This window comes from Carassius auratus, chromosome 14 (assembly GCF_003368295.1).
Source record: "Carassius auratus strain Wakin chromosome 14, ASM336829v1, whole genome shotgun sequence".
Lineage (NCBI taxonomy): Eukaryota > Metazoa > Chordata > Actinopteri > Cypriniformes > Cyprinidae > Carassius > Carassius auratus.
This window is the reverse complement of record NC_039256.1, coordinates 14,302,274-14,328,956: the sequence shown is the minus strand read 5'-3', so window position 1 is coordinate 14,328,956 and position 26,683 is coordinate 14,302,274. Positions and strand designations below refer to the sequence as shown.

The window sequence follows — 26,683 nt, the reverse complement described above, 5'->3', positions numbered from 1 at the left end:
GCACTGGGAAATTAATACCAAAAGCATGATTTTGCAAAACAAACAAAAGACACACGTACTGCGTTTGCCGTCCATCTCTGCGTGGCTTTTGCGTGTCAGAATGCCGTGTTTGTACGTCACAGCATTGAGTAAAAGTGGAATGGCGATGAAAGGGTTACTGCCGTCCGTTACCCTGACAACCCTCTTCCCTCCCACCTCACACTGATCCTCCACCAGCTCCGACAGACTCTTCCTCAACTCCTCTTCCTCACTGCAGAAACAGAGCAGATTAAGCAGCATTAATGCACATGTGCAGGTACTGCGCACATCACATGCAGATTAGCTCCAGAAGTCACATGATAATGCGAGCGCACTTGACTCCTGGGAATGATATTGGATACTCACATCGCCCACTCCAGCTTCTCGTTCTTTATTGAGTTATAGAGCACCTAAACCAGGACAGAGACATATGAGACTGTTAATACTGTAAGTCTGAAACACCACATCTGCACCAATACAGTCAGACAGGCTTATAGGACTGAGCATATGAAACAATATGCTTTTGAATCCAATTTGAAAACGAATGCGTCTTTTGTTGCATTCAAAAATGCAATTATAATATGCGCATCATGTGGTTACTGCATTTCGAGTGTGTTTTAATGAAATCAGTCAGGTTTGGTGAGAAATCACACTCTATCAGTAAACATGCATGTGTTTTTCTGAAGCGGTGTTTCTTTTTCATACCGCTGTTTGTTGATGATAATAATATAAGCATCGGCATGTCTGCTGTTGTGTTACCTTGAGCGATTCTTTGGGAAAATCTTTGCCGTCGTTGAGGCCGTCCAGATTGCTAATGAACTGCTGGCAAGACATCTTCTTCCCAATATTCTTGAATATAATAAAACAATAACATGTTACAACAATTATGACATACATGTCAGTAAGTATCATCATATCACTGACGGAAACAACTGACCCTATGCTAAACTATCCTTTAAAACAGTTGCCATCTAAGACTAGTGTATACAGATTGATTTAATATTATTCTTCTAACAAGGGTAGGAATGCATCATAACATTTTTCTTTAAACTTAATTGATTAATTATTCAGTGACATGATTAAAAACTGTGGCTGTGAATCACAATTGAGGAAATTGCTTGAGGGCTGTTAAATCCACAGCATCCACTTCTTAACAATTATTTAAAGATTTGGAAAAAGAGGCAAAACGTCACTTATAACTTCTCAATTGTACTTACATTAAAAAAGATAAATCTATCTATCTATCTATCTATCTACTAAAATTAATGGAAGAAAATCTTCTAGAACTAATGACTAGAACTAATATGACTCGAGATCTACTTCAGTGTAAATCTGTGTGAATTTTACACCCCATTTATCACCTGCCAGAAAGAAAATATGCCTGCTTACTTAGAAAAGTGATAATAAACCTCTCTTCAACAAACTGCATGATTTGACGCATAACTCATGTCTGTAGCACAATTGATGCTTTTCAGATACATAAACTATATTAACAAAGATTGTGAAAGCTTCTTGCATAGTTTGAAGCAGATACCATATTAATTTATTATGGTTTACAGCAGTAACAATAACTGTATTTTATCATTTAGTAAAGTCTTTTGGCAGAATCTAAGGTCCCATGGGAATCTTTTGTAAATATACATCACCATATTGAAAACTGAGTGATTACAAAATGTAAGTGTAAGTGTAACAATACAGAAATAAAACCTTAGAGAAAAAAACAAACTCTATTCAGAACCACACCAGTTTTTCTGAACTCCATGCAGTTGACAAAGCTGTCAGCAGATGGCAGTATCAAACCAGACCAACCATTCTACACATCACAACCAACACACATCAATATCTCAGTCTGTCTGTCCCCCTCCTACCACAGAGATCTACTTTAGATGAGTAATATTCCACGAATGATGGATGAAAACGTTCTGAAAACACATTAAAGCTGAAGCCATTAAAAGAGAAGAAACACACAAAGAAGAACAGAGGAGGAGAGAGAAGCACTTACCACCTGCCGCAAAATGAGTTAGAGAAGAAATGGAGAGAGAGAGAGACATGTTTAGGTCAAAGTCGGAGAGAACTGTAATATTACTAAGAGAATCACAACAAGAAAGAACCTTGTTAAGGAAAATAACACTATGAAATGCATATGGTGATGTTTTCAGTTTAGTTGCTGATAACAGTTCATTAGCAGCATCTCAAATATTTTGTCTTCTTTACACACACACACATTTATAATAAACTTGTTAGTTTCAGACATGTTTGGAATTAACGACCTAAAGAAGAGCTGAATACATACATGTCCATGCAGGTCTGTGTTAAGAAGCATAAGTGCACAGGTCAGTGTGTGAGCGCCATCTATTAAAAAAAACAGAGTTAGAGAATAAGAAATCATACATATTTAAAACTAAAACACTGTTTCAAAACCAAACCAGCTGCATAGACATACATCACAGGAGATTTAAAGCACCATAAGCATCATTTGCTATTCTAGCAACATGCTAACATAAAACAAACGGGCCAATAAGTCACTCATGAGGTTACATTTCAGTGAAGATGTCGTCTTAGAAGGCCATCTTACACTAGAGTTTGGAACAGAGCTTGTTCATGTAAATTCACTCATAAAAGTTCACTGAAATGCATTATGAACTGCCATCATAAAATTTGAGCTACATAGCATCTAGAGAAATGCACTTGCCCTCTGAGGTGAGAGCTTCTGGGTTACAGTGACAGAAGCGTTTGGAGAAATGCACCAGCACACGTTCTCTCTCCTGCGTCTCTCCCATCAGAGGAAACGCCTTCAGGAAGTTCCTGCAACCAGAGTACATGAAGACAGTCATGGTGCTGTGCTAAGAAGGAGCAGATATGCTAGTACTACTAAATACAATATATACCATGGACAGAATATATATTTCGTTGCCGTACTTAATCAATAATAAGCACACATTGTAATTTAATGTACTTGCATTGTGTTGTATAGTGCAGTGTGACATTCAAGAAAGCAACAACAGATGAATTTGAGCTTGCATGGCTACAATAGAAGAACTTATGTTCATTTTAGGACTGCATAATTTCAGAAAAAATAAAAAAATTAATTCTGATGTAAATCGTGATTGCAATTTTAAAATGTATTTTTTAAGCTCCAGGTTTGCTGTGAATTTTTTTAGGTTATTATATATCAACATCACAATAAAATTATTACAAAAATCATTAGAAAATATTTTATTTTGCTGGTAAACAGCAGGAAGCCCTTATAGCTTCTCTTTATAAGCTCTTTTTATTACAAGTTAATGATTGGCACGTTGCATTCCCGTTATGAGCGACTCAAACTAGTTTAATTCACTTGTACTTCTATTGTTCCTCCAGGACTGAAATATTCTTAACCATGTTGTGCAACTGCACTTAGTTCCTCCTCTTCTTGCAATGCAGGTATTTAAGTAATGGTATGCTTAACTTCTTCCAGTTTTACGGGTATTTGTGGAACTGAGACATTAATATGTGACATGCGTGAGTATTAATCTAAAATAAGCTTCTTCCTCTTATTGCAGCTTAACCATTGCAATAATACAAAGAAACAATGAAGCAGCAATGTGACATGCTTTTAAAAACCGTTCAACAACAACTTATGTCCTATTCAAGCTCAGCATGAAAAAGCAATGTTATATTACATTTCTGACCTGCCCACACTGAAATCTTATTGGTCCAAATACTGTACCTGCTTATCACAGCTGTGTATTACACATCAAATATGTTCTGTCTTTGATTTTGTTGGTAAATTTGTCCTTTTGCTTTCTTGTAGGATCAGTATTTGCACTGGTCAGGACAATAATAATCTTGTTTGTATTTTGTTGTTGAAATGATCTTACCTTAGTGCTCTGTCTAATGACAACCCTGTGAAATCAAAGAAACTCAGGTACTCCGATGCAACCAACTGGCTGAAATCATTACTGCAGGAAAAAGAGACAAGGAAGATAGGGATTGTGGGTATAAATAAAGAGTGTTTCATTCCACTCCCTTTCCTATACATTTCACTTGTTCACACACAAACGCTCACTTCTTGCCCAGGTGTCGTGCCACATCACAGCGCTTGAAGCCCTCCAGATAGAAGAGTCGCTTAGCCAGTCGTTTGGCAGCATCTGTGTCGACGCGGCAGCCATTGGCGAGAGTATCCGTGCTGCCCCTCTCCAGCGTGTCCACACTGCCCAACTCAGAGTCCGAGTCGCACAGCACATCTGTGAGGTTGGCATCACTAGGTTGGCAAAAAAAAAAAAAAAAACAAGGAGAAGAAAAAACATCAATGTCCAGATGGAAAATACGGCCAGAACCAAGATGGTACAGTAGATGATGGATAGTTTTAGATCCTTTTGACTTAAAGACCCCCACTGTCCAACATAATATTCAAAGGACACTATATAGAGGTGGGAATCCAATTCCGATTCTGGGAATCATAATCCAATTTTAAAACTTGATATGCATTTTTCTTATTAAATTAATGAGATTACTAACTTCTAATGTAACATTTATTTGTTCACTTTTATTAAATGACTTGTAAGAACATTTTTTAATAATTACATAATAATAAATTAAACCAATTGTATGTTAAGAATGATTTTAACCTCAGTTGTTTTGTCCGTCCATGACACAGAACTGACATTTTACATGCATTTCACATCATAAAAGCAAAATCGATTCAGAATCACGATACATCAGAGAATCAATGTGTTTCTTCACTCATAATATATAATAGAATTAGAACTATGACTATAAATATTTGTTAAGTATAGAATTTATTAGACTGAAACTGGGAGTGATAAAGGTAAATTAATGAAACGGTTCATTTCGTGAACCCAGACATTTAAAGCACTGTATGTCCTTAAATAAAAACAACAGTTATTAAGGGGGCAAATTAACTCGGAAGCTTGATTATATGTTTTTTTTTTTTAGCATTATAATTTAGATTTTTTGTAATATAATATAATATAATATAATATAATATAATATAATATAATATAATATAATATAATATAATATAATATAATATAATATAATATAATATAATATAATATAATATAATATAATATAATATAATATAGCTCATGGGTATAGCAAAGAGGATCTTGAGAGAAACACAATCTTTTTTTCCACATCTAATTCAGCTAATTAAAATCTCGATGTGTTCAACTACTGCGATGGAGGCGAGTGGCTCATTAGGATGTTCTTTAAACGAAGCTATAATTTGGGATGAGGAGTTTTTGCGTCGGCTGCCGAGCCCCAGAGAGGACAGAACCTGCGTGAGTCAGACAGGCCATTACTAATGTGACAGACGCGAAGCTTTATATGATTTATTTATGAACTTCTGTCTGGTTATGGTACACAGCTAACTGTGCATTAACTAATGTGCCTTGTGGTGTTTCATTGTAATCATAAACCTACAGAACTTCAGACTGAGAGAGTTTAACCATGCCAAACTTCTTGTTAAAAGCATTCCAAATATTTTGGACAACTAGTCACCAATTGTGACTATATACATTGCTATTTAAAGGTTTGAGGTTAAAAGAAAAGTGAGGTAATATTTTATTTTGCTCTTCTTTTGAACTTTCTATTCATCAAGGGTTACTAATTTCTATCTCAACTTTTTTCAACAGTGATAATAAGAAATGTTTCTTAAGCATAAAATCAGCATATTAGAATAATTCTGACGTATCATGTGACACTTAAAACTGGAGAAATGATGAAAATTCAGCTTTGCATCACAAGAATAAATTACATTTTAAAATATATGAACACAGAAAACTGTTCTTCTAAATGTTTTGATTATTTCAGAATATTACTGTTTTTACTGTATTTTTGATTAACTAAATGCAGCCATGGCCAAATGAATTGCAAAGGACAAATTAAAAGGATGCTGTCATCACTCTATGAGGAGACATGAAGAGAAACACACTGCGAATACAGATGGAATATGCTTACTGGTCAACAGTTTAGTCTTGATGCGCATCCACAGCCTTCTGAATAAATTATGGCTGTCATTTTCATTGTGGATGAGTCAAATTTTTTGCATAATTTGATTAGCACAATTGCATTTGCTTCAAACTCGATAAGGAACGGTAATGTGTTGGTTGCCATGGTGCCAGTAGAACCTGGTGTTCCCGGCGTATAGAAAGAGGGTGTAATTTGTGTCCCTCCCAAGCAGATGGCCCCTCCATCAGCATTACCCACAATGCCCTAGAAAAGCCCCGACAAATCTCACACGGCACAGAGCGAGGAGTTAAGCAAGCAGGATTGCTCAGGGTACATACTGTAATTCCAGTGGTGAGCAGTAGTTCAAGGTGATAAATGATTCCTGATTTCATCCGCGACTACAAAATTATTGCAGAATCTGTTGAAAATGTACACACTCTCAGGCTATTGAAGATTTAGAGAACTTAGTTTCTTTATTAGAAAAGATTTGCAGAAATTATGCATTACATCACTTGTTTACCAATGGATCCTCTGCAGTGAATGGGTGCCGAGTACAAACAGCTGATTTAAAACATCGCGTTAATCAGCAAACCACCAATTAACGTCTTGTGAAGCAAAAATCTGTTTGTTAATTCATCATCAAGATGCTTTAAACTTCAAATGATTGCTTACGGCTAAAACCATCTATTCATAATATGTTTGCTCCAGTGAAAAAGTCATCTCGTGTGAATCAGAAAAGAGAAGAATGCTCAGACCAATCAAGCTTTTATCAGCTGTTAGGACTCTCATTCTGATGGCACCCATTCACTGCAGAGGATCCATATACTGTACATATTGGATGGTAACATCTGGAATAGATAGAATAGATAATTTTTAGTAACAACTAAGTTATGAGGAATAGATTTTCAAAATTTAGCAGAATAATAGAATAATAAATGGTGCCCTATACAGGATATGATCTGGTATTTGCTAAATTACTGATCACATAATCCATCAGTAATACATAAAGGCATTACATAAAGGTATGATGAAATGTCATCTGGGTTTAGGTTTTACAACCATCTCTTTCCCTCTTCCTGTCAAGCAAAGCAGTCACTGAATCATCACAAATATGACTCACATCTACAGTATGTGAGCACATGTGTCTGCAAAGAGGCAGGTGTGAATTAGATCGCCAGACTCTGACTGGCCCAGAGCCCCTGACATAATCTTTCAGCAGTCAGGTGTCAAAACAGCAGCTGGCCGTTTGTATTTTAGTCCTGTGTACATAATGACTGAACAAACCTGATCGGAAAGCAATACTTCTCCATCTGCCACCAGGCTGCTGTGATCAATAATAATGATATATTGCACAGTTATAGTATTATCGATTCCTAAAGGAACCCAAGTAAGACATTGCCATGGACATATAAGATTACAGAAGTAAGTGAACTATGTTTGTACGACATTTAAATAAATAATATTTTTTATCATTTAATTATTATTTTTTTGTAATCAAATTTTTTAGATAGATAGATAGATAGATAGATAGATAGATAGATAGATAGATAGATAGATAGATAGATAGATAGATAGATACATTGATTTAGAATGTTACCCATTCTGGCATATTTTGTTTTATTTTATTTCCATTTTTGTCTTTGTTCATTTGATTAAATAAATGAACAAACAAACAAACACACGTTTTTACATTTTTTTAATTGTAAAATATTTTTTTGTAAATATTATTATATTTATTTATTGACTATTTGTGTTTATTTCAGGTTTATATATATTTTTTGTATATATATCATAGTACCACCAGCGTACTCTTTGTAAGGTTTTTAATTCCTAGACAACACACACACACACACACACACACAAACTTCCTCAGACTTCATTAGTTAAAAATAAATCACAGCCTGATGTCCTGCTCTAGAGGGTAGATAAACATTATAAGTGATCCTACAAGAAGCCAGCAGCCGTGTCTCTGTATGGACGTGCGCTGCTGCTGAGCCAGGCAGGAGATTAAACATGAGACTGCTTGTCTATGACTCACATGCCAGCGTCTCTCTCTGCCCGTTCTGATGCCTTCGGAGAGGGTGTGTTGGATGAATAGAGCGAGGTGTGAAGGAGTTGCCATGGCCTTGTCAGTTAGCCAAAAACACAAATCCTCCTTTGTGTGTTCTCTTACTGGAATACATCAAACCAGCAGAGTCGGACAGAAATGCATTACACATCAGAATGTGAAATGAAAACATTTTGGTTACAATGGGTTTAGGTAACCAAACACACGCTCACATTATATAGAACCTCAGGCTATGTATTTCTCCAAAACCACTTGATGATGGAAGAGATGAGCATTTATGAGCATTATTTACTCGCCTTCATGTCATTCCAAACCTGTTTTTATTTATTCCTTCAGCGGAACACAAAAGAAGATGTTTTGAAGTCTGTTTGTAAACAAATAGTTTTGGGTCCCAAAACTAAGTACAAAATACAAAATAAGTTATTATGAAGAATATTAGTCGCCAAGTGGATTTGGGTTCCATTGACTTACATTGTATGAGTAAAAATAATATGGTAGTCCATAATGTTTAATAATAATATTTCCATAATATGTTTACTCATACAATGGAAGTCAATGGAACCCAAATCCACTTGGCAACTAATTGCCAACTAATTGTATTTGACAGAATAAAGAAAGTCATACAGGTTTGAAAAAGGTTACAGAATTTTCATTTTTGGCTGCACTGTCCCTTTACAATCTAACTTTGGAGGAGAAAGTTGCTGGTATCTAGCTCAAAACAGTTTTAAAGTACGATAATTTATTTCAATTATTTCCTTTAAACTAAGTAAAAAAAAAGGGTACAAAAAATTGCAAACAGTGAATAAAATAAGACCACACTGCCATACATTCAGAGCAGTGTTGAATATATAACACAGGCAGATAAATAAAAGACTGAGGTTTTTGCACAGAGCTTTTTCCCCCCATCATAAATCTCAGGTCAGGGCAGGTTGTTGCATTTTTATTCTGACAAGTTGTCTCATGTGTTTTACAGGTTGTAATTTTATGCAAATCATCATTACAATATTTACTGGTAAAGACAATCGTCTGATGTATTTGTTTGGTGATATAATTTATTTTATTTTTTTTTGTAACTGGTTTAAAATTGTAGTTGAATAACTTCAAATAGGCTAATAGCTGGTCCCACAAGTGGGGCATGTTGTCACAAAAAGACAGCGTGTTAATAATGGTGGAAAAATTAAAATGCTTACTTGAAGTCTTCAAGGACTGCATCTATAGAAAAAGACTTTAAAAAGTCTACACAGAGAAATAATGCATGGCCTTGGTCATCTTCATAATATTGGACAGAGGAAAATCAACCAACAGATGTGTCCACAAAAGACCAAAGGGCAAGACTTCCCAAACCAAAAAAAAAAAAAAAAGTTCAAACAAACGAAGTTCCAAAGTCCCTGCCTGTATAGATTACATAATTAAAGAAAACCCAAGACTTTTTTTTACTTCAGTAAGGTCAATAAAAAATACTTTAAACATAAAAACAATAAAACTTATACTTAATGACAATAAATTAAGACAAGTTTCTACATTTTTAAGTCTATTGCGTCATTTGCAGGTCTTTTAAAGTGCTATACTTTATGTAGAAGCAACAAAGCTAAAGAAAAACTTACAGAAGTCCTAGAAGAAAGTCGAAATGCACCTCGTATTCATCTTTCCACATCTTTTACTGGAGATCAGGCATCAGTCCCGCGCGGAGCGAGAAAAATCCCTTCAGCTCCATTCGCCTTCAGGCGCTTTGCGCATTGAGTAATCAGGTTTTTCCCGAATGGAATAAGTTTTCGACACTGCTGCGGCTAAAAGGGGTGTTCTGGCGGTGTGTGCCACCGCATCCCGTTTATGTTCTTCGACAAATAAAAGTTTGGACGCGACTAATTCAGGGCGCGCGTTTGGCGAAAACGGCTTCCCAGTGTGAAGTTCCTCAAAGTCGGACACAAGGGAAGGGGGCGGAGAGAGTCGCTGTGGATGGATTGGATTACTCCGTGAGTCCTGCCCGAGCCACATTTCCATATTTCCGATGTTGAAGTAGCGATCTGGACCGGAGCCCGGGAGCGTCAGGCCGTTAGTCTCGCGCAGACGCGTGTATTAGCAGAGTTTGCCTCTCTTCATCCCTCACGCTGGCTCATGCCAACATCTATTACATTTATTCATTAAACCATAACTAATAGCAACAATAATGAACGATGGATGGCTAATAAAATGAAATAGTTATTTTAACGTCGTGGCCTGGTAGGCTACACCAGCAAGGAACAGCCTATAAATAGTCTATAGCTAATACAAAAAAGGCTACTGGAAATTCCATAAAAATAGGAGCCAGTCATTATGGCATCAGACAAGGGACCTTTATAGGCTAATATTGCATAAAAATGCTAAGCTATGAATACTCTAGGGGATTCATGGGAAAATTATGAAAGAGTAAATTAATGAATATTGTTATGATAGAAATCGGATTCAGAAATAAGATCAATTGGAGGTCAACTATTCCAATCCAATTTTTTTGGTAACTATTGAGCAGATATAAGCCTTGGAGGTCATTATCACAAGGAACAATATTAGGCCCATTTCTACTTTGACTGGTTTATCATAAAATAAAAAGACAACATGATTTTTACAGGAATCTGACCAGTAAGTTTAAAACTGTTACTAACAGCAAAATCTAGTCAGAAGCAAAAAGCCTAGTTGAGAATCACAAGAGTCAAAAAAATTGTTATTCCAGTAACACTGAAATAAATCCTAAAATACTCAAAATAAGTATCTTTAAAGTAGTTAAACTATTAAACTTTAAAGAAACTTAAAACAGCTTTGAAAAATAAATGTTTAAAGAGTGCTGCATTCTCAGAGGTCTCTGTTTACTTGGAAACTAAATTATGAATGTACTCCAGAGACTAACTTGAGTAAGCGAAAAACATGAATTATTTCAACTCTAAAATATGTGAACTCACAACAAACTGGAACATGTGATGCAGCCCAAAGATATGCTACAATATTTCCATTTGGCAGTGACTCGCCTCCATACTGGATACAGATAACGTCCAACATTCACTCACAGACCATCTCTTCATGACAAAATGTTTTATCCTTCTGAATTCATCCACCCGTAACACCTTATTTTTTTAAATGTGCAGTTATCGCTTCAAGATCAAGATGTGGTGCCAAGCTGCTATAATGTATGATACAGTAAAGTGCCCTGCTAGTGTGTCTGAGTGTAGTCTGCTATCTGTAGTATTTGCATGCTTCAGTAACCTGCAGTCACAACATGTTTGTCCCTTCATCAACAAACATCAGATCATTCAGCTGGATGACCGTCGTAATTGGTTACAATGATCATCATCCAATCTAATGATCATCCTTCTCTCTCTCTGTACTTGACCATCTCAGTATCACCTCAACTAGAGTTCACAGATCAGCTCCAGATGCAAAAACTGATCTGCACAAAAAACACTTTTTATGGACAATCTGTATTTTAAATCTATTTTAATTTGTGTACTTTTCTACTCCATCGTACCTTTAGAAACTTTGCAGCACTGCATGGCTGTATTCTTAGAGACAGTGCTATTTTAGTATTATTTATAAACTATTACAATATTGAATCAGATTTTAATGATTTTTTTATTTTCTGTTTCAATTTTAATAATTCTGTTATATTTTCATTAGTTTTTGTTTTATTTGAATGCAGAGAGAGAGAAATATTAGATGTATTTATTTATTTAGTTACATAATTGTATCACTTTTTAGCACAGACTAAGTTAGTTACCAAGGGAACATTTCAGCAGTTATTTTTTCATTCATTTTTAAAAACTCATTTATTGTAATTTAAGTTTTCTTAATCTAATATTTACATTTTATTTTCTTTTAGTTTTAGTTTTGATTTAGTTTATAAAAACAACACTGTCCGGAGACTATTTAGACTATTTGGGGTTCATAATTTCTTTCTGTCACAAGATATTATGGCTGCCAACTTGAAAATTAACAGTAAATATTCATGACATGAATATTACAGAATTGTGTAATATGACATGACATGGCTTTTAATATACAACATAATGGCATCAGAGACAGTTATGATTCTATGGACCTTTAATGAAAAGGAAATTAAGAGAACGGACCACTTGAATCTTCATTGGAATCCCCTTGACCTGAGATTTCATTTTCTAAATTACAAAAAGGCACCATAAACATATTATAAAAGTCATTCATATGACTTGTGCACAGCAGCTTTGTGTAGGGAAAAGACTGAAACTGAACGAATTCACTGAAAATCTGGACTCTTGTCTTTATGGTGCTTCTCTTGGATAGTTTTTTGAAGCTTGACAGCTTTAATCTTCATTTACTTTCATTATAATGAACAGAAGTCAGGATATTCTTCAAAAATCTTTTGTGTTGCACGGAAGAAAGTAAGTCATCTACGGAAGTCATATGGAACGACATCTGGGTGAGTAAATAATGACAAAATGTTTACATTTGTCTGAACTATTCCTTTAAACCTTTCTTCTCCATTCTTGCAGTCACTTTAAGCTGCTGAGCAACTCACAGCAGTACTGAAGTGTCAGACAGAGACAGGATAGAGCTAATTATAGACTGGGTCTAAACCCAGTAAAGACAGACTTCTCTGTGATATAGACCTGTGAGGATTTAACAGCATGGCACAGTGCGAATGACAAAGATCCATCATGATTTACTCTGACACATGCACACACACTTACTGTAGTAATAACTTTTCTCTCTCTCCTTCATCTTTTGGTGTTTCACCACAGCGACGAGAGATTATTCTCACTCTTCACTTCTGCACTTCTAATAGCTCAGCAGAGTCTCACGATCAGCTCACTTTCATCTCTAAAGAGGCTTTCTGTACTAGCCGGCATTTTCCTGAATCTAGCAAACTAACTGACCCGTGTATGTTTTACAGCTTATGCTCCATAAGGTCTGCACCTAAGAAAAGTAATAGATTTATATTCTGCTAAAGCCTAAATGGTAACTGTGTATTGAAAAAGATTGTTCCCTATCAAAATTTGTAATAACAGAACACAGTTTTATGAGGATTATGCTTAAGGTCAACATGAAACCTCAAAACCTCTTTTCAAAGGATGATCAAATTAATAGATTTCAATAAATTATGTCTATAAACGCACACGTTATCACATTTTATAACAAAATTAGAAATATATACCTCTCATTTAAAAATTCTGAAAACAAATATATATATATATTAAACATAATAATAAAATATGTAGAAAATTTTATTATATAAAAGTATATTAACAAATACATTACTGATTGACTAATTGAAATGTATTTTTTAAATGGAATTGAAATGCAGTAATTTGAGATACATATTGAAAGGTATTGATAAATGAATGAATAAATATGCACTATAAATTAAATAATATAAATTATAAAAGCTTATATTATTGTTTTTTTTTAAGAGTTTCGATATATTTACTGGAACACAAGACAACACAAGATATTTTTCCTTTTTTTTTTGCAATGGATGGATTCAAACTTAGATTTTTCCCAACTAGATGATCTATATTTTACTCTGCATGGTTTAAAGACATATTTCAGTAAGCGTATAACACTAATAGACTACAAACGCTGTTTTCAAAAGATGTGAGCGTCAATACCTGCAAGAGTAATTGAGTAAATAATATTGATTTCACACAAGCAAGATGCCTTTGATAAAAAAAAAGCCTGTGTTTTTGGAGAAAAACAAAGGATTACAAAGGTAATCCTTTCTCTTTGTTGTATGGAAGTATGCAAGTGTGTGCAATGTTTATTACAGTGTGTAGATGTCAGAAAGAGAGAGATTGTGTGTGTGTGTGTGTGTGTGTACAGCTCTCCTGCATCCTGTGGGGATAATCATCAGCTAGACAGCACTCACCCGCTGCTCCTACACACAACCAGGATGGAGCGGAACCAGACAGGAAGTTTGCGTGTGTGTGTGTGTGTGTGTGTGTGTGTGAGTGATGGGGGTGCATATGAGTGTGGATTTGTGGGTATGTGTGTGACAGTGAAAGATAAAGAAGGAGATTATGAGTGTCTGATAAAGACTGAATAAATGAGTGTGTTCTTTTGTGTGAATAGGTGCATGCTTCAGAAAGGCGTGGGGGTGGCATAGGAAGTGGGGTCGTGGCTGAGATGATTGTTTCTGTGCTAATGTCACCAAACGGGTGAAAAAAACCCTACAAATTAGCGACCGCCTGTGGTGCAATACATAAAAAAGCATCACATTTCATGTCACATTTTGACCTTTGTGAGGCAGTCAGAGCAGACAGATCAATCACTTAATCGTGTCTAAACTCAGGTCAGTCTCGGTGGAGAGGTAATGAAGCATGGACCTTCTGGAAATGAACAGATTGCTCTTGAGATGGCAGGAGAGAGTGTTTTATTTCACCAGTGTGAATTTCTAATAGAAAATCATTGCTATCGTACATAAAAGCATGCATTCACTCGCTCACTCACTCATGCACAGCAAAGAATGCTTTGAACAACTGAGGGGTTTTTTGATGAAAGGTTTGAGATTCGCTTGCATTTCCTCTCCAATGCACAGCTACAGTATATCCTAGTTTTGGGGGTGAATAGGGATTTTCATTAAACACTAATCTAATATGAAAATATTTTAAATCCAAGTCAAAATCAAAGTTTTGTGGCCTTTAGTCAACGATAGGCTGTATTCAGGATTAGGACTGACTAAATATAATAATTCAAGAAAATGTGAATGTGAATAAAGGTGGTTATGGTGTAGTGAGGCCTTGAAATGCTAGTATTTTTTTTTTTTTTGTCCAATAAAAAATGTTTGCCCTTTTGAATGCAAACATCCTTTACATTTAACTAGTAACAGCAATCAGCAAACCAAGGTTTATAGGTGCAACGTAAGCTAAAGGCTGTTGTCTATTTAAAGAAGGATGTCCAAACCAACTTCCTGTTTCAAATGCTTTTTTTATGTTTACTCATGTTTATATGAATCTATAAATAAAAATAAAATAAAAATCTTTACTTATTATATATGAACCTTTTAGGGTTTTTTGTCCAGGCAACATTCACAATGTTTGCTTTTGTAGTTAAAAAACATTATATGGATTATATGTGTCATATGAGTTTTTGAATTTCAAATCATTTGAACTAAAATTTGAAATGCTGCGTCCTGTTTGATACTTCAATTTAAATTCAGAAACTGAACTGAAATGTTAAATGCATTTTCAATGCACTTCTGAATGCAGCACAACTCATGTAAATAGACTTGTGTTTTAAGTAACTCCCTAGCAATCATGATGCTTGTGAGGCTCTGAGGATTTGATAATTACCAGCATATGCTCTTTTCCTTCTGTTAGCGGTTGTAGACACTGTGCAGCACTCATTTTGTTCTCTTGTGATGAGTTTATGAACCACATTCAACCACCATGCATCTCCAAAGAACTGCTAATGAAAAACACATGCAGCAAGTGTAGCGTTACCATCTTTTGGTACACCACAGGCTAATAAATTTAGCCTCTAATGCTAAAAGGCTAGTTTTAATGAATAGGGTGCAATATTTAGGTCAACTGGACATGACCAAATGTTGCCTTGAATCTGTCAGTCACTAAAAACTAACTGCATTAATACAGAAGGATGCTAATGGAGGCATAGAAAAGCAGCACTTGGATAAAGCACAGTGTGACTGAAATCTAGAGCAAGGCTCCCGTCGTGAAAGAGGAAAGCCAAAGGCGATGATGTCACTCCCTAAAAACAATGCCTCATTCAGGCAGACTAGGGGGCAGGAAGCTGCTAGTCATTTAAAACTGGGGAGGAAAAAAACGACAACATCTGCTGCTGCGTCCAGTCCAGATGGGTGCAGAGAAAGAGGGAGAAAGATGGCAGCAATATAAGACCGCTCCTTTATTGGCTCCCAGAGGTGGAAATCTTTTCTCTAGGATACTGGCTCAGATCCGTGCAATATAAAAAAAGTTTCCAGTCGGCTAGGTTTCAGTGTGATACTCTATTCAAAGAAGACATGATAGACTCTCATTTTCAACCCAGGCTCATTAGAAAACGTGCACATCGAGACATTTCTGCAAAATGATATTACGATGCTTCTTGCACATTTCGCACAATTTTAAAGGGAAATGTCCAGTAAGTGGCGCTAAAAGCACTTTCCATTTTATGAATTCTGGCTATGTTTGTTGTTGATTGTATCGTGTGAAAATTCGGAAATGAAAGTTCCGGTCAGTGGCTCTATCGGGTCAGTGCTCTATTGTTTGAAAACACATATATTGAAGCAACCAAGTGAGTACCAGGTGAGCTTCCAAGCAAGTTTACTACATTAAAAAAGCCATACATTTTGACATAGTTATGTGAGGCAACAGCCATAATGTATTAATTTAAAAATAATGAACTATAGTGCACGTGTTCTGAGGTCATAACATAGTATTGTGCAGGACAGTATATTAAAATAACTCTTTATTAATCAATAATCTGCCTCTTTTTCCACAATTTGTGTGAAAAGCTACTACTACTACTACTACTACTACAGTTAATTTTATTTGGATTTGTATGTGTTGGTACATTTTTGTAAAAATGTGTTTTTCCAATGAACCAAGGTTGCTCATTTCTATGCAGTTAGGATCAGAGTAACAAATAGCAAATAGTCGCTGACTGTGGATTGAATCTTGACTCCATTCCAGATGAGTCATTGTCTGTGCTGGGATAAAAGCACGAAGCATGAAACTTGTTGCTCACTAGTTTGAGACCATGTTAATAACTTGTGCTGCATGCCATCTACTGGGCAGAACAAGAAGGTGATTTAGTTGCATCCCTACCTGAATGAGTTTGGCATCGTTCCTCCACTCTCTCCATTCCCAGGCAGCTCAATGTGGAATCCATTAGGGATGCTCCACTGTGCCGGCTGGCTCAAGACATTTTCCGACCTGCTTCCCGGAATAGTGGTCCGCAGTGGACTTGCAGAGCTGGCTTCATCCCTTGCCGCCTCTGTCCCCAGCTCGGCCTCGCCCTCAGCCCCTTCCTGCACGGTCTCCAGCTCCAGCTCTGGAGGTTCAGGGCCAATTAGGGCCCTCTGCTGGATGAGAGGAGTGAGCGGCGCCTCGAAGCTGACGCAGCTGTCCGTCTCATCGGTGAGCGACAACACGTCCAGTGAATCCAGACTGCTGTAACAAGTCCCGCCTCTCAGAAGCTCAGACTCGACGATGCGTTCAAACGTGGAGCTGAAGCCGTCCTGGCTCTCTTTCGTTCTGTCGTACTCTTCCTCTCCGTCGTCCTCTTCCTCGTCCACACCCGTGGTCTTGGCGACCTGCTCAACAATGCTCTCAAATGTAGAGCTGAAACTGTCCTGATTTAGGGTCACCCTTTCCTCTCCGCCGTTCTCCCTCTCTTCCCCGTCCTCTACCTCAGCATCTGCTTCTTCTACGGAGAGCTCAAATGTGGAGCTGAAGGCGTCTAGGTTCCCCTGTGCTGAAGGCTCTTCTAGGACTCCCTCCTCATCCTCCTGCCCTTCACTGTCATCTTCAGTCCCGTTCTCAAACCTGCGGTAACAAAGATGCCAGTTAATGCATTCCCAAACCTATCTGGTAAAAATGACATCACAGAGACACAACTGGCTAAAGAGGTCTTGCTTTAGACTATTCACAAAGGCTCTTAGCCTGGCTGACATGCGCTGTGCGTGTTCCTATCTTTAGTCAGGCTGCTGTCACAGTTCTTCAGCACGACTGCAGTGGAGGAGTCCCAGCAGAGAGGAGCATCATTCAGGACAGGTCCCCTGCCAAATACGGTGCTCAAAATATCTCCCCAACCTCATTGTAACATGCTTGCCACATCATTTCTGAAGCCTGACATTGAAAACTGCACGTCTAAACTCTGTAATACCTTTGTTTCATTTTAAAAAATATTTTGCAAGACACGACAAGCCAGGAACTGTGAAATTCACAGTGAAAAGATGGAAGCCTTTCAAGGGGGTTTAATGATCTTTTCGGGGTCTTTTCAGACTACAGCTTGATCCTTTTTTGGAAGATCATTAGGATGTGTGATTTGGAAGGCATGTTTTATTTGTTCAGTACTTTTGACCAGTGCAAAATTTACAACTGGCTTTCTCTGAAATTAGAGCTGACATAATGTGTCAGAGAAATAATAAAGAAAAAAAGTGTCAAACATACTGAATGTATCAACACTGAGGTTTTATTTTAATTTAAATACATTTGAATTAGTATTTCTTACATTCAAACTGCAATTTTTCATCCTGTTTGCTTCCTCAGTTTAAATTATATATATAATAAATTATTAAGATAACCGATTTCTATTTTAATGTATTTTAAAATGTACTTAATTCCTTTGATGGCAAAGCTAAATGTTCAGCATCATTACTTAAGTCTTTGATGTTGAACAAAATCTTATTTTTTTGTTTAATTTTTATTACATTTTTCAGTATACTTTGATGAACAGAACATTTAAAATAACAGCATTTATGTGATTTTCTGTAACATTATAAAAGTATTTACTGTCACTTTTGATCAAATAAAAGTATCTTTCAGAAAATGTGAAAAAAAAAAAGAAAAGAAAAGGGATCAAACGAAGAGTTATTGCTTCAGTCTGACAAAAATCAAACTTTTAAAGTGTATGTAAATGTACAGTATATCTTATTTGACTAACCTTAGAGAGCACAGGGGCTTGGTTGACTCCTTTTCTGTGCTCTGAGGCAGCAACAACTGTGTGTCTTCACCTTCACGGATGTCCCTATTACCGTTTTCTGTTACAGGATCCAAGCAGCTGCCCTCAATCTCACCGTTTCTACCTTCCTCTTCTAATGTCACCTTCTCATCCTCCTGTGTGTTTCTGTTATTCTCTGTATCTCCGTCTTCTGCTTCACCTTGCTGCTCCTCCTCTGTCTTTGTCCCATTACAGGGCTCCAAATCTCTCACTGTAGAGCCATCAGCCTCCTCCTCTCCCTCAGGTGCCTGGGGTGTATCTGGAGGGGGGGTGTCTGTGCGGAGGGGGTCATGCTGCCCCTCCTGACTCATGGTGGCCTCCTCAATCACGGTGTCCTGGCAGCCTGGGGTCACAAGGTCAGGGTCAGGAACAAGGGAGGGGGGTAGAGTTCACACCTATTAAGAAAGAAGGTGACACAGAGCAATAAGATTTCGGATAAAGGATAAGAACCTACTGAGAAAAACTGTCCATTCATAATCCACTCTCATTAGTATGGATAAAATTGCATGTTTTAAAAACCACCATGTCAAAGAATTAATAAAAGCCTGTTTGTTTCCTGAGGAAATATTGCTTAAATAGTTCATAACTCAAAGTTATGGGAGTTTTCCGGCATGACTAAGCAACAAAGACATCAATGTGAATTGAAAGGAGATCCCTCTTAACTGCTTACACTTCTACACTTAATAACCTACAACTAATTATTTAACTGGACAAACAAACCAGTAAACAACCAAGCAGGCATAGCAAGATCACTGTTCACCATACAAAATAAAACAGTCCTTTAAGCAGACTTGATGCCATAAAGTGACAGGACATTCTGTCATTAGTTTGGCTTTTATTTATGTGATGTCACTTCCTTAGTAGCCACACCCATTGTGAAATCTTATTGGTTTAAAATCCCAGCCCTGTGCATTAAACATCAAATATTTTCTTTAAATCAAAGGCTATGGGAAAACAAACTGATTTTCCATTCAGTGCATCACGCATGGTTATGAAAAATACAATGAAAAATTCAAATGGATAAATAATTATTTTAGTCTATGAATAATTTCATGAGAAATATTTAATAAGTCTTTGACGGACATTTGATTGCACATTTTGATATCTTGACAAATCTGAGAACAAAACAGGGATCTCTTTTAAAACCCTCTTAAAGGAACACTACACTTTTTTTGAATGGCACGGCAGCAAAGTTTCTTGATCATTACACCCGAATGATAGTATAGTTCCTAGCCATATCAGCCTAGAAAATCGCAACTTTTCATTTTCCGTCGGTCTTAGTACACGATGTGACTACAGAAGAGTCAAGTTTTAAATAGTAAAAATATAGAAACTCTTTGGTCATTATTGAACGAAATGCTAAAGGTCTAATCAGATTCAATGATCTATGCTAAGCTAAGCTAAAAGTGTTACCGCCAGACCCGGAGATCAGCTGAATGGATTCGAAAATGGTAAAACTCAACTTTTTAACTCTAGGGGAGTTAGAAAATTAGCCTATTAAAAAAAAGTGGAGTGTTCCTTTAAAAATAAAGGTTCCTATAGGTGGCTTTCACAGTGATGCCATAAAAGAACTATTTTAGAGTTTTGTGGAATCAGAAAGTTCCATGGATCTTAAAGGTTCTTCAAGGAATTATAGATGCCAATAAAGAACCTTTAGTTTAGTGTAGAAGAGACTCATCACAGGGGTCTTTAAACAGTTTAAACAGTGATTCAGGCTCCATTATCTGCCATCATCCTTCTGTTTTATCAGCCCTCCAGAAACACAGGCCGGTGAGAATGCATTATCTTTGACTCAGCAAACCTCAAGCGCCACACACACTTACAATACAACACACAGACCAAAACGGTCCGCTGAGGGTGAATTTAAGGGTCAGTCTGAGTCTAATTTTAAATGCTGCTCTGATTTCTAACATCTGCTCTGGGGAATCTTCTCTAAACTGCACCGGACAGGACAGATGTTTAGTGCCACACTACAGCAACTTTCGTCAGCCTATTTAACTTCTATAATGTTACATATTTCCGAGTGTAACAGGATATTCAGTTAATACAAATAGACAAGACTTCACTTTATCCATTAGATGTTAATTCCATTGTGAAAAGTGGGTAGAATAGCATCTGCCGAACATTAATCAATAGACCACATTAGCAATGGGAAGACCAGATCATTTTACTCACTTGGATCTTTGAATCTCATTCAGCAAAATAGACTAATCTTTATTCAAGTCATTTATTCATTTTAGCAGAGTTAAATTCAAATATTTTATTTTTAATATCCAAATTACTTGAGATACTCCAATTAGATACATTCAAAGACTAATTATTAAAAACTAAAATGATCTTCCAGTGCCTTCTGATCCAAATCTTTCATTCGTTTTTCACTTGACAGATGTAAATATGAAATGTTCATGAGCAATCCAACACTAGCACAGCCTAAAAGGAAATTATTTCACAAGTGTAAAGAAAGTTACTACATTTTAAATGAAAGATTACAAAAAACTTAGTTGTTGGACAATCTTCATTTAGAATAATGTGCCCCAAGGAATCTGGTGTAATAGGATCAGGAATGTGTTGTTAGAAAATAAAGCTGGTCTATTTTAATTTCACATCGACTTTGAAGCTGAAATCTGCTGCTAGCATCACCAAAAGAAATAGCAAAATAATGACAAAAACAATTCACACAGATTTCCAGAACACTACCTCCATTTGGTCGATCAAAACTTTTTAAATAAGTCTTATATATTCACCAAAGCTAAATTTATTTGATAAAAATACAGTAAAAACATTTTGAAATGTTATTACAGTTTAAAATATCTATTTTCTATCTGAATATATTCTCAAATGTAATTTATTCCTGTGATGCGATGCTGAATTTTCAAGCATCATTACTCCAGTCTTCAGTGTCACATGATCCTTCAGAAATCATTCTGCTATGATGATTTGCTGCTCAAGAAATAGTTATTATTAACCATGCTGGAAACAGTTGAGCTGATTAATATTTTCATGGAAACTGAGATTGATCCCGGATACTCTAATAAATAGAAAGTTCAAAAACATTAAAATCTTTTGTAGCATGTTTTTAGTGTAACTTCCGATCAATTGAATGCATCCTTACCATATTTCATTTAAAAGAAAATCAAATCTCAGTCATTTTCGAACAACAGTATAGCGTACAGTTGTCTCTGCATATTAAACTACGAAGTACACGAAAGTGTGACTTTTAAATTCATATTCAGACCATTTCCTCCCGGGCACTTCATTAAACCCAGTGAACAGGACATATGCCTTGTGGTACATCATGACATGTTTAATACCAGTTTATGAAACCAAATGGACAGGCACACAAACACAGGCTGGAATATAAATGGCACACATGTACAGAAAATCCCTCTCTCTGGCAGAGAAACGGTTTAACATCCTCCGAGTTAAATGTGAAGCTCAACCGCTTTTTTTTCTGCAGCTCAGCCTCAGATGGCACTGTTTAAAGCTTTCTAATGCTGAACATCTGATCGAATCCAACCACAGTATAACCCAAGTTTCCATTACATTAAAGCTCTATGGCCCAAACCGCCATTACATTAGGCAACAAATCAAATCTCTTCATGTTCAGTGCTGTTTGACTGAACACACACCAACTCATCTTAATCATAAAAGTTACACATTATTTCGATTGAATTAGGTCAATGGTGTGTGAACTGTGTGTAGTTTCCTACATTATTATGCCATTTACCCATACTATTCCCCCCTAAATTCTAGCGACAAGGGAATTTTAAAAACACACACTGTCTCACACCACACAGAACATTTTGATGTGACATTTAGCAAAATACGCTCTTAGAAAGTTACCTTTGACCTTGGCTCTTCATTCAAACACACGTGGTTAATGTTTGACATTCTGTATGGGCGCTCAGTACCCAAAGTCCATCCCAGCTACAGATGATCTTTTCACATGGAAAGCACATCTAGACTCACATGCATGATTCCATCACACACAAACACAAACACACACTCAGGCTCAGCTGCTGTGCAGTACCTTGTTGTCATGTTGGCTATTCCTGAGAGCCTCTGTGCTCTGTAATTGCCAGATACCCATAATTCCTACAGCAGCAGCACACGCCCATTAAACGACATGACAGATCACTCACTGAGAGTGTATGAGTGTGACGTATAAGTATGTATGTGTCAAGATATGTCTGTATTGCCCGTAACAATAATATGGATCAACAAGAAAGATTTAAAAAATAATAAATCATTGTTAATAAGAAATATTTCTTGAGCAGCAAATCATCATATCAGAATGATTTCTGAAGGATCATGTGACACTGGAGACTGGAGTAATGATGCTGAAAATTCAGCTTTGCATTACAGGAATAAAATAAATGTTTAAAAATATATTCAAATAGAAAACAGTTATTTTAAATTGTAAATATTCCACTATATTACTGTTTCTCACTGAATTTTTGATCAAATGAATGCAGCCTTGTTGAGCATAAGAGACTTGTTTCAAACACATAAAAAATATGATCAACTTCAAAATTAGGTAGTATGTATTATTATTAGACTTTTTATTCTGAATCTTAATCTGAACCAATTAAGTGCACACAGTATTTTTTCACACACCCTAAAACAATATATGTGCAATTTTATTATTGTTATTATTATTAGCTTTGTATTTTTGTATTTCCTTGAGATATTTCTATTTTTAATTAATGTTTCTTTTTAAGAAAATATCAAATGCATTCATTTTTTTCTTTAGAAAAAATAAAATATTAAAATTCATAAATTCATGAAACTTACCACAGGAAACATTATTGTCAATTCCTACTAGTGTTTATAATCTCTATCATTTGTTTTGCAAATGCAAATCGACGTAATTTGCATCACCATGTCAAATACAGAGCTGAAAACCAATTACATGGATATTAAAGATTAATGAATGTAAAAATGTTCTGTTCAAGAGACCATTCTATTAACTTATTGCTGAGCCCTGAATATGATACTAAAACCTAAAATCATCATATTGTAAAGGCCATCTAGCAGGGGGACAAGTTCACTATATCTAACATAACTGATGCCCTTAAGTGCAAAATGATTGATAAATAAAGTAAATAATGACTCTTATTCCAAAAACACACATATTGGATTGGTCATAATTATTAGCTTTATATAAAAAACTAGAAGTCTACAGTGAGTCTCATTTAGATGCATTTGTGTGTGTGTGTGTGTGTGTGTGTGTGTGTGTGTGCACATGACTGATTGACTGAGAGACTTCCAGTATTGTCAGCAGAACAGTAGGGTCTTCAGGGTGATCAATTCTGTTTAATTACTTTCCCTGGACTTGTCCATCACCTTCACTCTTAACACCACACAAACTGGCACTCATACGACTACTGGATTCTTAACAAACACACACACACACACACACACACACACCATCACGCAAACGCCAAAAAATTATCTCAAAGAATGGCCTTATCTTTCAACTCAACAATCCTCTACTCAATCACTGCCACCCAAAAAATCTTCAACATGCTTTCAGAGAGATCTGCCTCCACCTTTTGGCTGTCCTGTGATATTTTGAGGTGACATTTGTTCATTTTTTGTGTGTTGGTTTTTCTGCAAGTTCCATCCGACAGCTTCGGCTTAATCTCACATCTTTATTGATTGGATTGAAATAAGGCAGTATTTCTTCAGGGACCGTGGGTTGGCCACGCAGCAGGGGCCAGACAAAATGTGCAAAAAGGCAGAGAGGAAAACAGAGAGTTATTGCCATAGACAGCTATTTTGATGCTTAAAAATGACTGCCAATGGTGTTGCCTCATGTAATCCAATGGTTTCATGACATTTTGACTTGAAGAAAGCAGGTAATTCACAGGTCACCATATAAGGTACATTTTGAGGGATCTTACAAAGCACTTTTACAGTGCAATAAAAAGCTTCACAAACCCACAGTCTTTCACAAAAACTCTTGCATAGCAGACTTTGTTTTAAAAATTATTTGCATGCATAGATACACACACACACACACACACACACACACGGATAAATTGAATATTAGTTACAAACATATACAAATATATTTAATATTTACATAAATATATATTTGTTACAAATGCTTTTTAAAGTTATATTATTTGTATTATATTAATTGCATACATTTTATATATATATATTTTTTAGATTTAAATATAAATATAAATAATATATTGAGATATAATCTCTACAGACGGACCCATCCAAAGTACCTGTCTGGGACCATTAACACAAAAGAGGGCCACTTTATCACAAACAAACATTTCATCCCCTTCTCCATCTCAATGCAGTCTGGATACCGGATGTCTGCGTGACCCACTAACCCTCTTCAGACGCGAGATGACACCGCCGCACACGCACACGCACACCGCCGGCGCAGACACACAAAGACTGACCGTAACAAACGATCAGCACGCGGTATTTAACTCTCTCGGGAGCTGCAGTGCGCTAAATACATCAATGCTGTCTACCTTACCCACATACAGCCGGCTGCGTAATGCTGCCTTTCCGTGCGTAACGGGTTACGGGACATCAAAATAGAGGCTTCAAGATAACAAGTGTAAGTGCAGACTGGATTTTTTCCTGACACGTCAGGGGTCCTGTGAAGGAGAACACCGCCAAATAAACGAGTGTGAACAACTGAGCCGTGCGTAAATGTGATTTAAATCACCTCGTTCTGTCACTTCCACTGCTGTCAAGGTCAGACGTCCTATTGTATCATGTCACCGTATCACTTACAACGTCTTCACTTAAATCATCCCAGGGATATAAATCTCATTAAACACATCCAGGCTTACACACACACACCTTTTTTACAGGTAGAGAGAGAGAAGAAGTGATCGTTTAGGGCGTCTTGTGTCTCGTCTGGCACTGGGATGTCTGGTTGTCTGACGCCTAGATCTCCACTGTTTCATTATGATAGTTGGGCTAACAATAGATCAATAAGCATTGCCATTGCATTGTGTTGCATCGTCAGACATAAAACTGCATGCATTGAAGATGCATCATCATTTGTAACTACAGAGTATTCATGAGGCTGCGATTAAAGCAAGATACTCTCTCTGCAGCTGTTCAAAGCATCACATCTCAGGATTTGCCTTAAATACAGCCTGTGTCTAACACATACAGTGGGTCCTTGTGTTAAAGGCATCGTGGAGTAAAACACACATACACAGAAAGCCTGAAACGCAGCCATATTATCCCCAGCCTCCCAGTGCAGTAACCATGACAACAGGATGGCTGGGAGACACTGCGCTCTCTCAAAAGGCTTCGGCTGGTCCTTTCTTCCTTCCAAAATAGACCCCAAAAGCTTTTCAAGAGCACCTCGTCCTCCATATAAAACAGAAGGGGTCTCTCTCTCTCTAGCATTTAAAACCACCCAGGCCACACATATATATATCCTGAGAACACGTTGCAGTTTCATGCATAGCTACCAGAGAAAATATCTGCCGGCATTGCAAACGCATTCAACTTAACGTGTAAGATTTAAATGCGCATCAAAGAGCAAAAGCATTGACGTGAGCTTACAGTTAGTTTGTGATGCATTACATGCGTTAACCCAGTTATAAGCGTCCTAGATGTTGCATATATATATATATGATATATAAGATACTCACCACCAAAAAAATTGCTAAACAAATCCCTCCGGAAAATGAAGCGATTTTGGCAGCGTCTTGTCTCTCTATATCATCCGAGCGGATCGGTTTGCTGTGTTCAAGGAGGAAGCTGTGCAAAAGGCTTATCAGAACCGAGTCTGACACCTGCCGTTTCCTCTCGCCGCCGCGTGGACAGTGCACAGCGACAGAGAGACCGACCGGCTGCGCGCGAGAGCTCGGTTGTGTGTGTGAGTGAGCGCGCGAGCTGCGGCGGCTGTCTCGTGCCCCCGCGAACGCGCTGGACGAGCAGCACTTCAGACTGTTGCTCACAGTCTTT

General features: G+C 36.8%; 1 protein-coding gene and 1 long non-coding RNA gene across 3 annotated transcripts in view; both read right to left on the bottom strand.

Annotated features, from left to right (window-relative positions):
- Window positions 1-26,588, bottom strand: part of LOC113113743 (PH and SEC7 domain-containing protein 2-like) — a 33,825-nt gene extending 7,237 nt beyond the window's left edge. Inside the window, exons 1-10 of one of the 2 annotated variants that reach the window (XR_003293627.1) lie at window positions 26,368-26,588; window positions 18,665-19,116; window positions 16,825-17,544; window positions 4,067-4,261; window positions 3,879-3,959; window positions 2,711-2,823; window positions 2,310-2,370; window positions 778-868; window positions 385-428; window positions 60-250 (exon numbers count right to left, since the gene is read on the bottom strand). Coding sequence is in view for 1 of the 2 variants with exons in the window: in XM_026280197.1 (XP_026135982.1) it covers window positions 60-250; window positions 385-428; window positions 778-867; window positions 2,312-2,370; window positions 2,711-2,823; window positions 3,879-3,959; window positions 4,067-4,261; window positions 16,825-17,544; window positions 18,665-19,032 (1,861 nt within the window). In the remaining variant the exon portion in view is untranslated. The remainder of the gene's footprint in view (window positions 1-59; window positions 251-384; window positions 429-777; window positions 869-2,309; window positions 2,371-2,710; window positions 2,824-3,878; window positions 3,960-4,066; window positions 4,262-16,824; window positions 17,545-18,664; window positions 19,117-26,367) is intronic. The other variant, XM_026280197.1, reaches the window with a different exon arrangement.
- Window positions 5,776-10,134, bottom strand: LOC113113744 (uncharacterized). Its single transcript, XR_003293628.1, has 3 exons — window positions 9,646-10,134; window positions 8,012-8,145; window positions 5,776-6,391 (listed from the first exon to the last, which is right to left on the bottom strand). It is a non-coding gene; the product is annotated as an uncharacterized LOC113113744 (long non-coding RNA).
- Window positions 26,589-26,683: the final 95 nt, after the last annotated feature.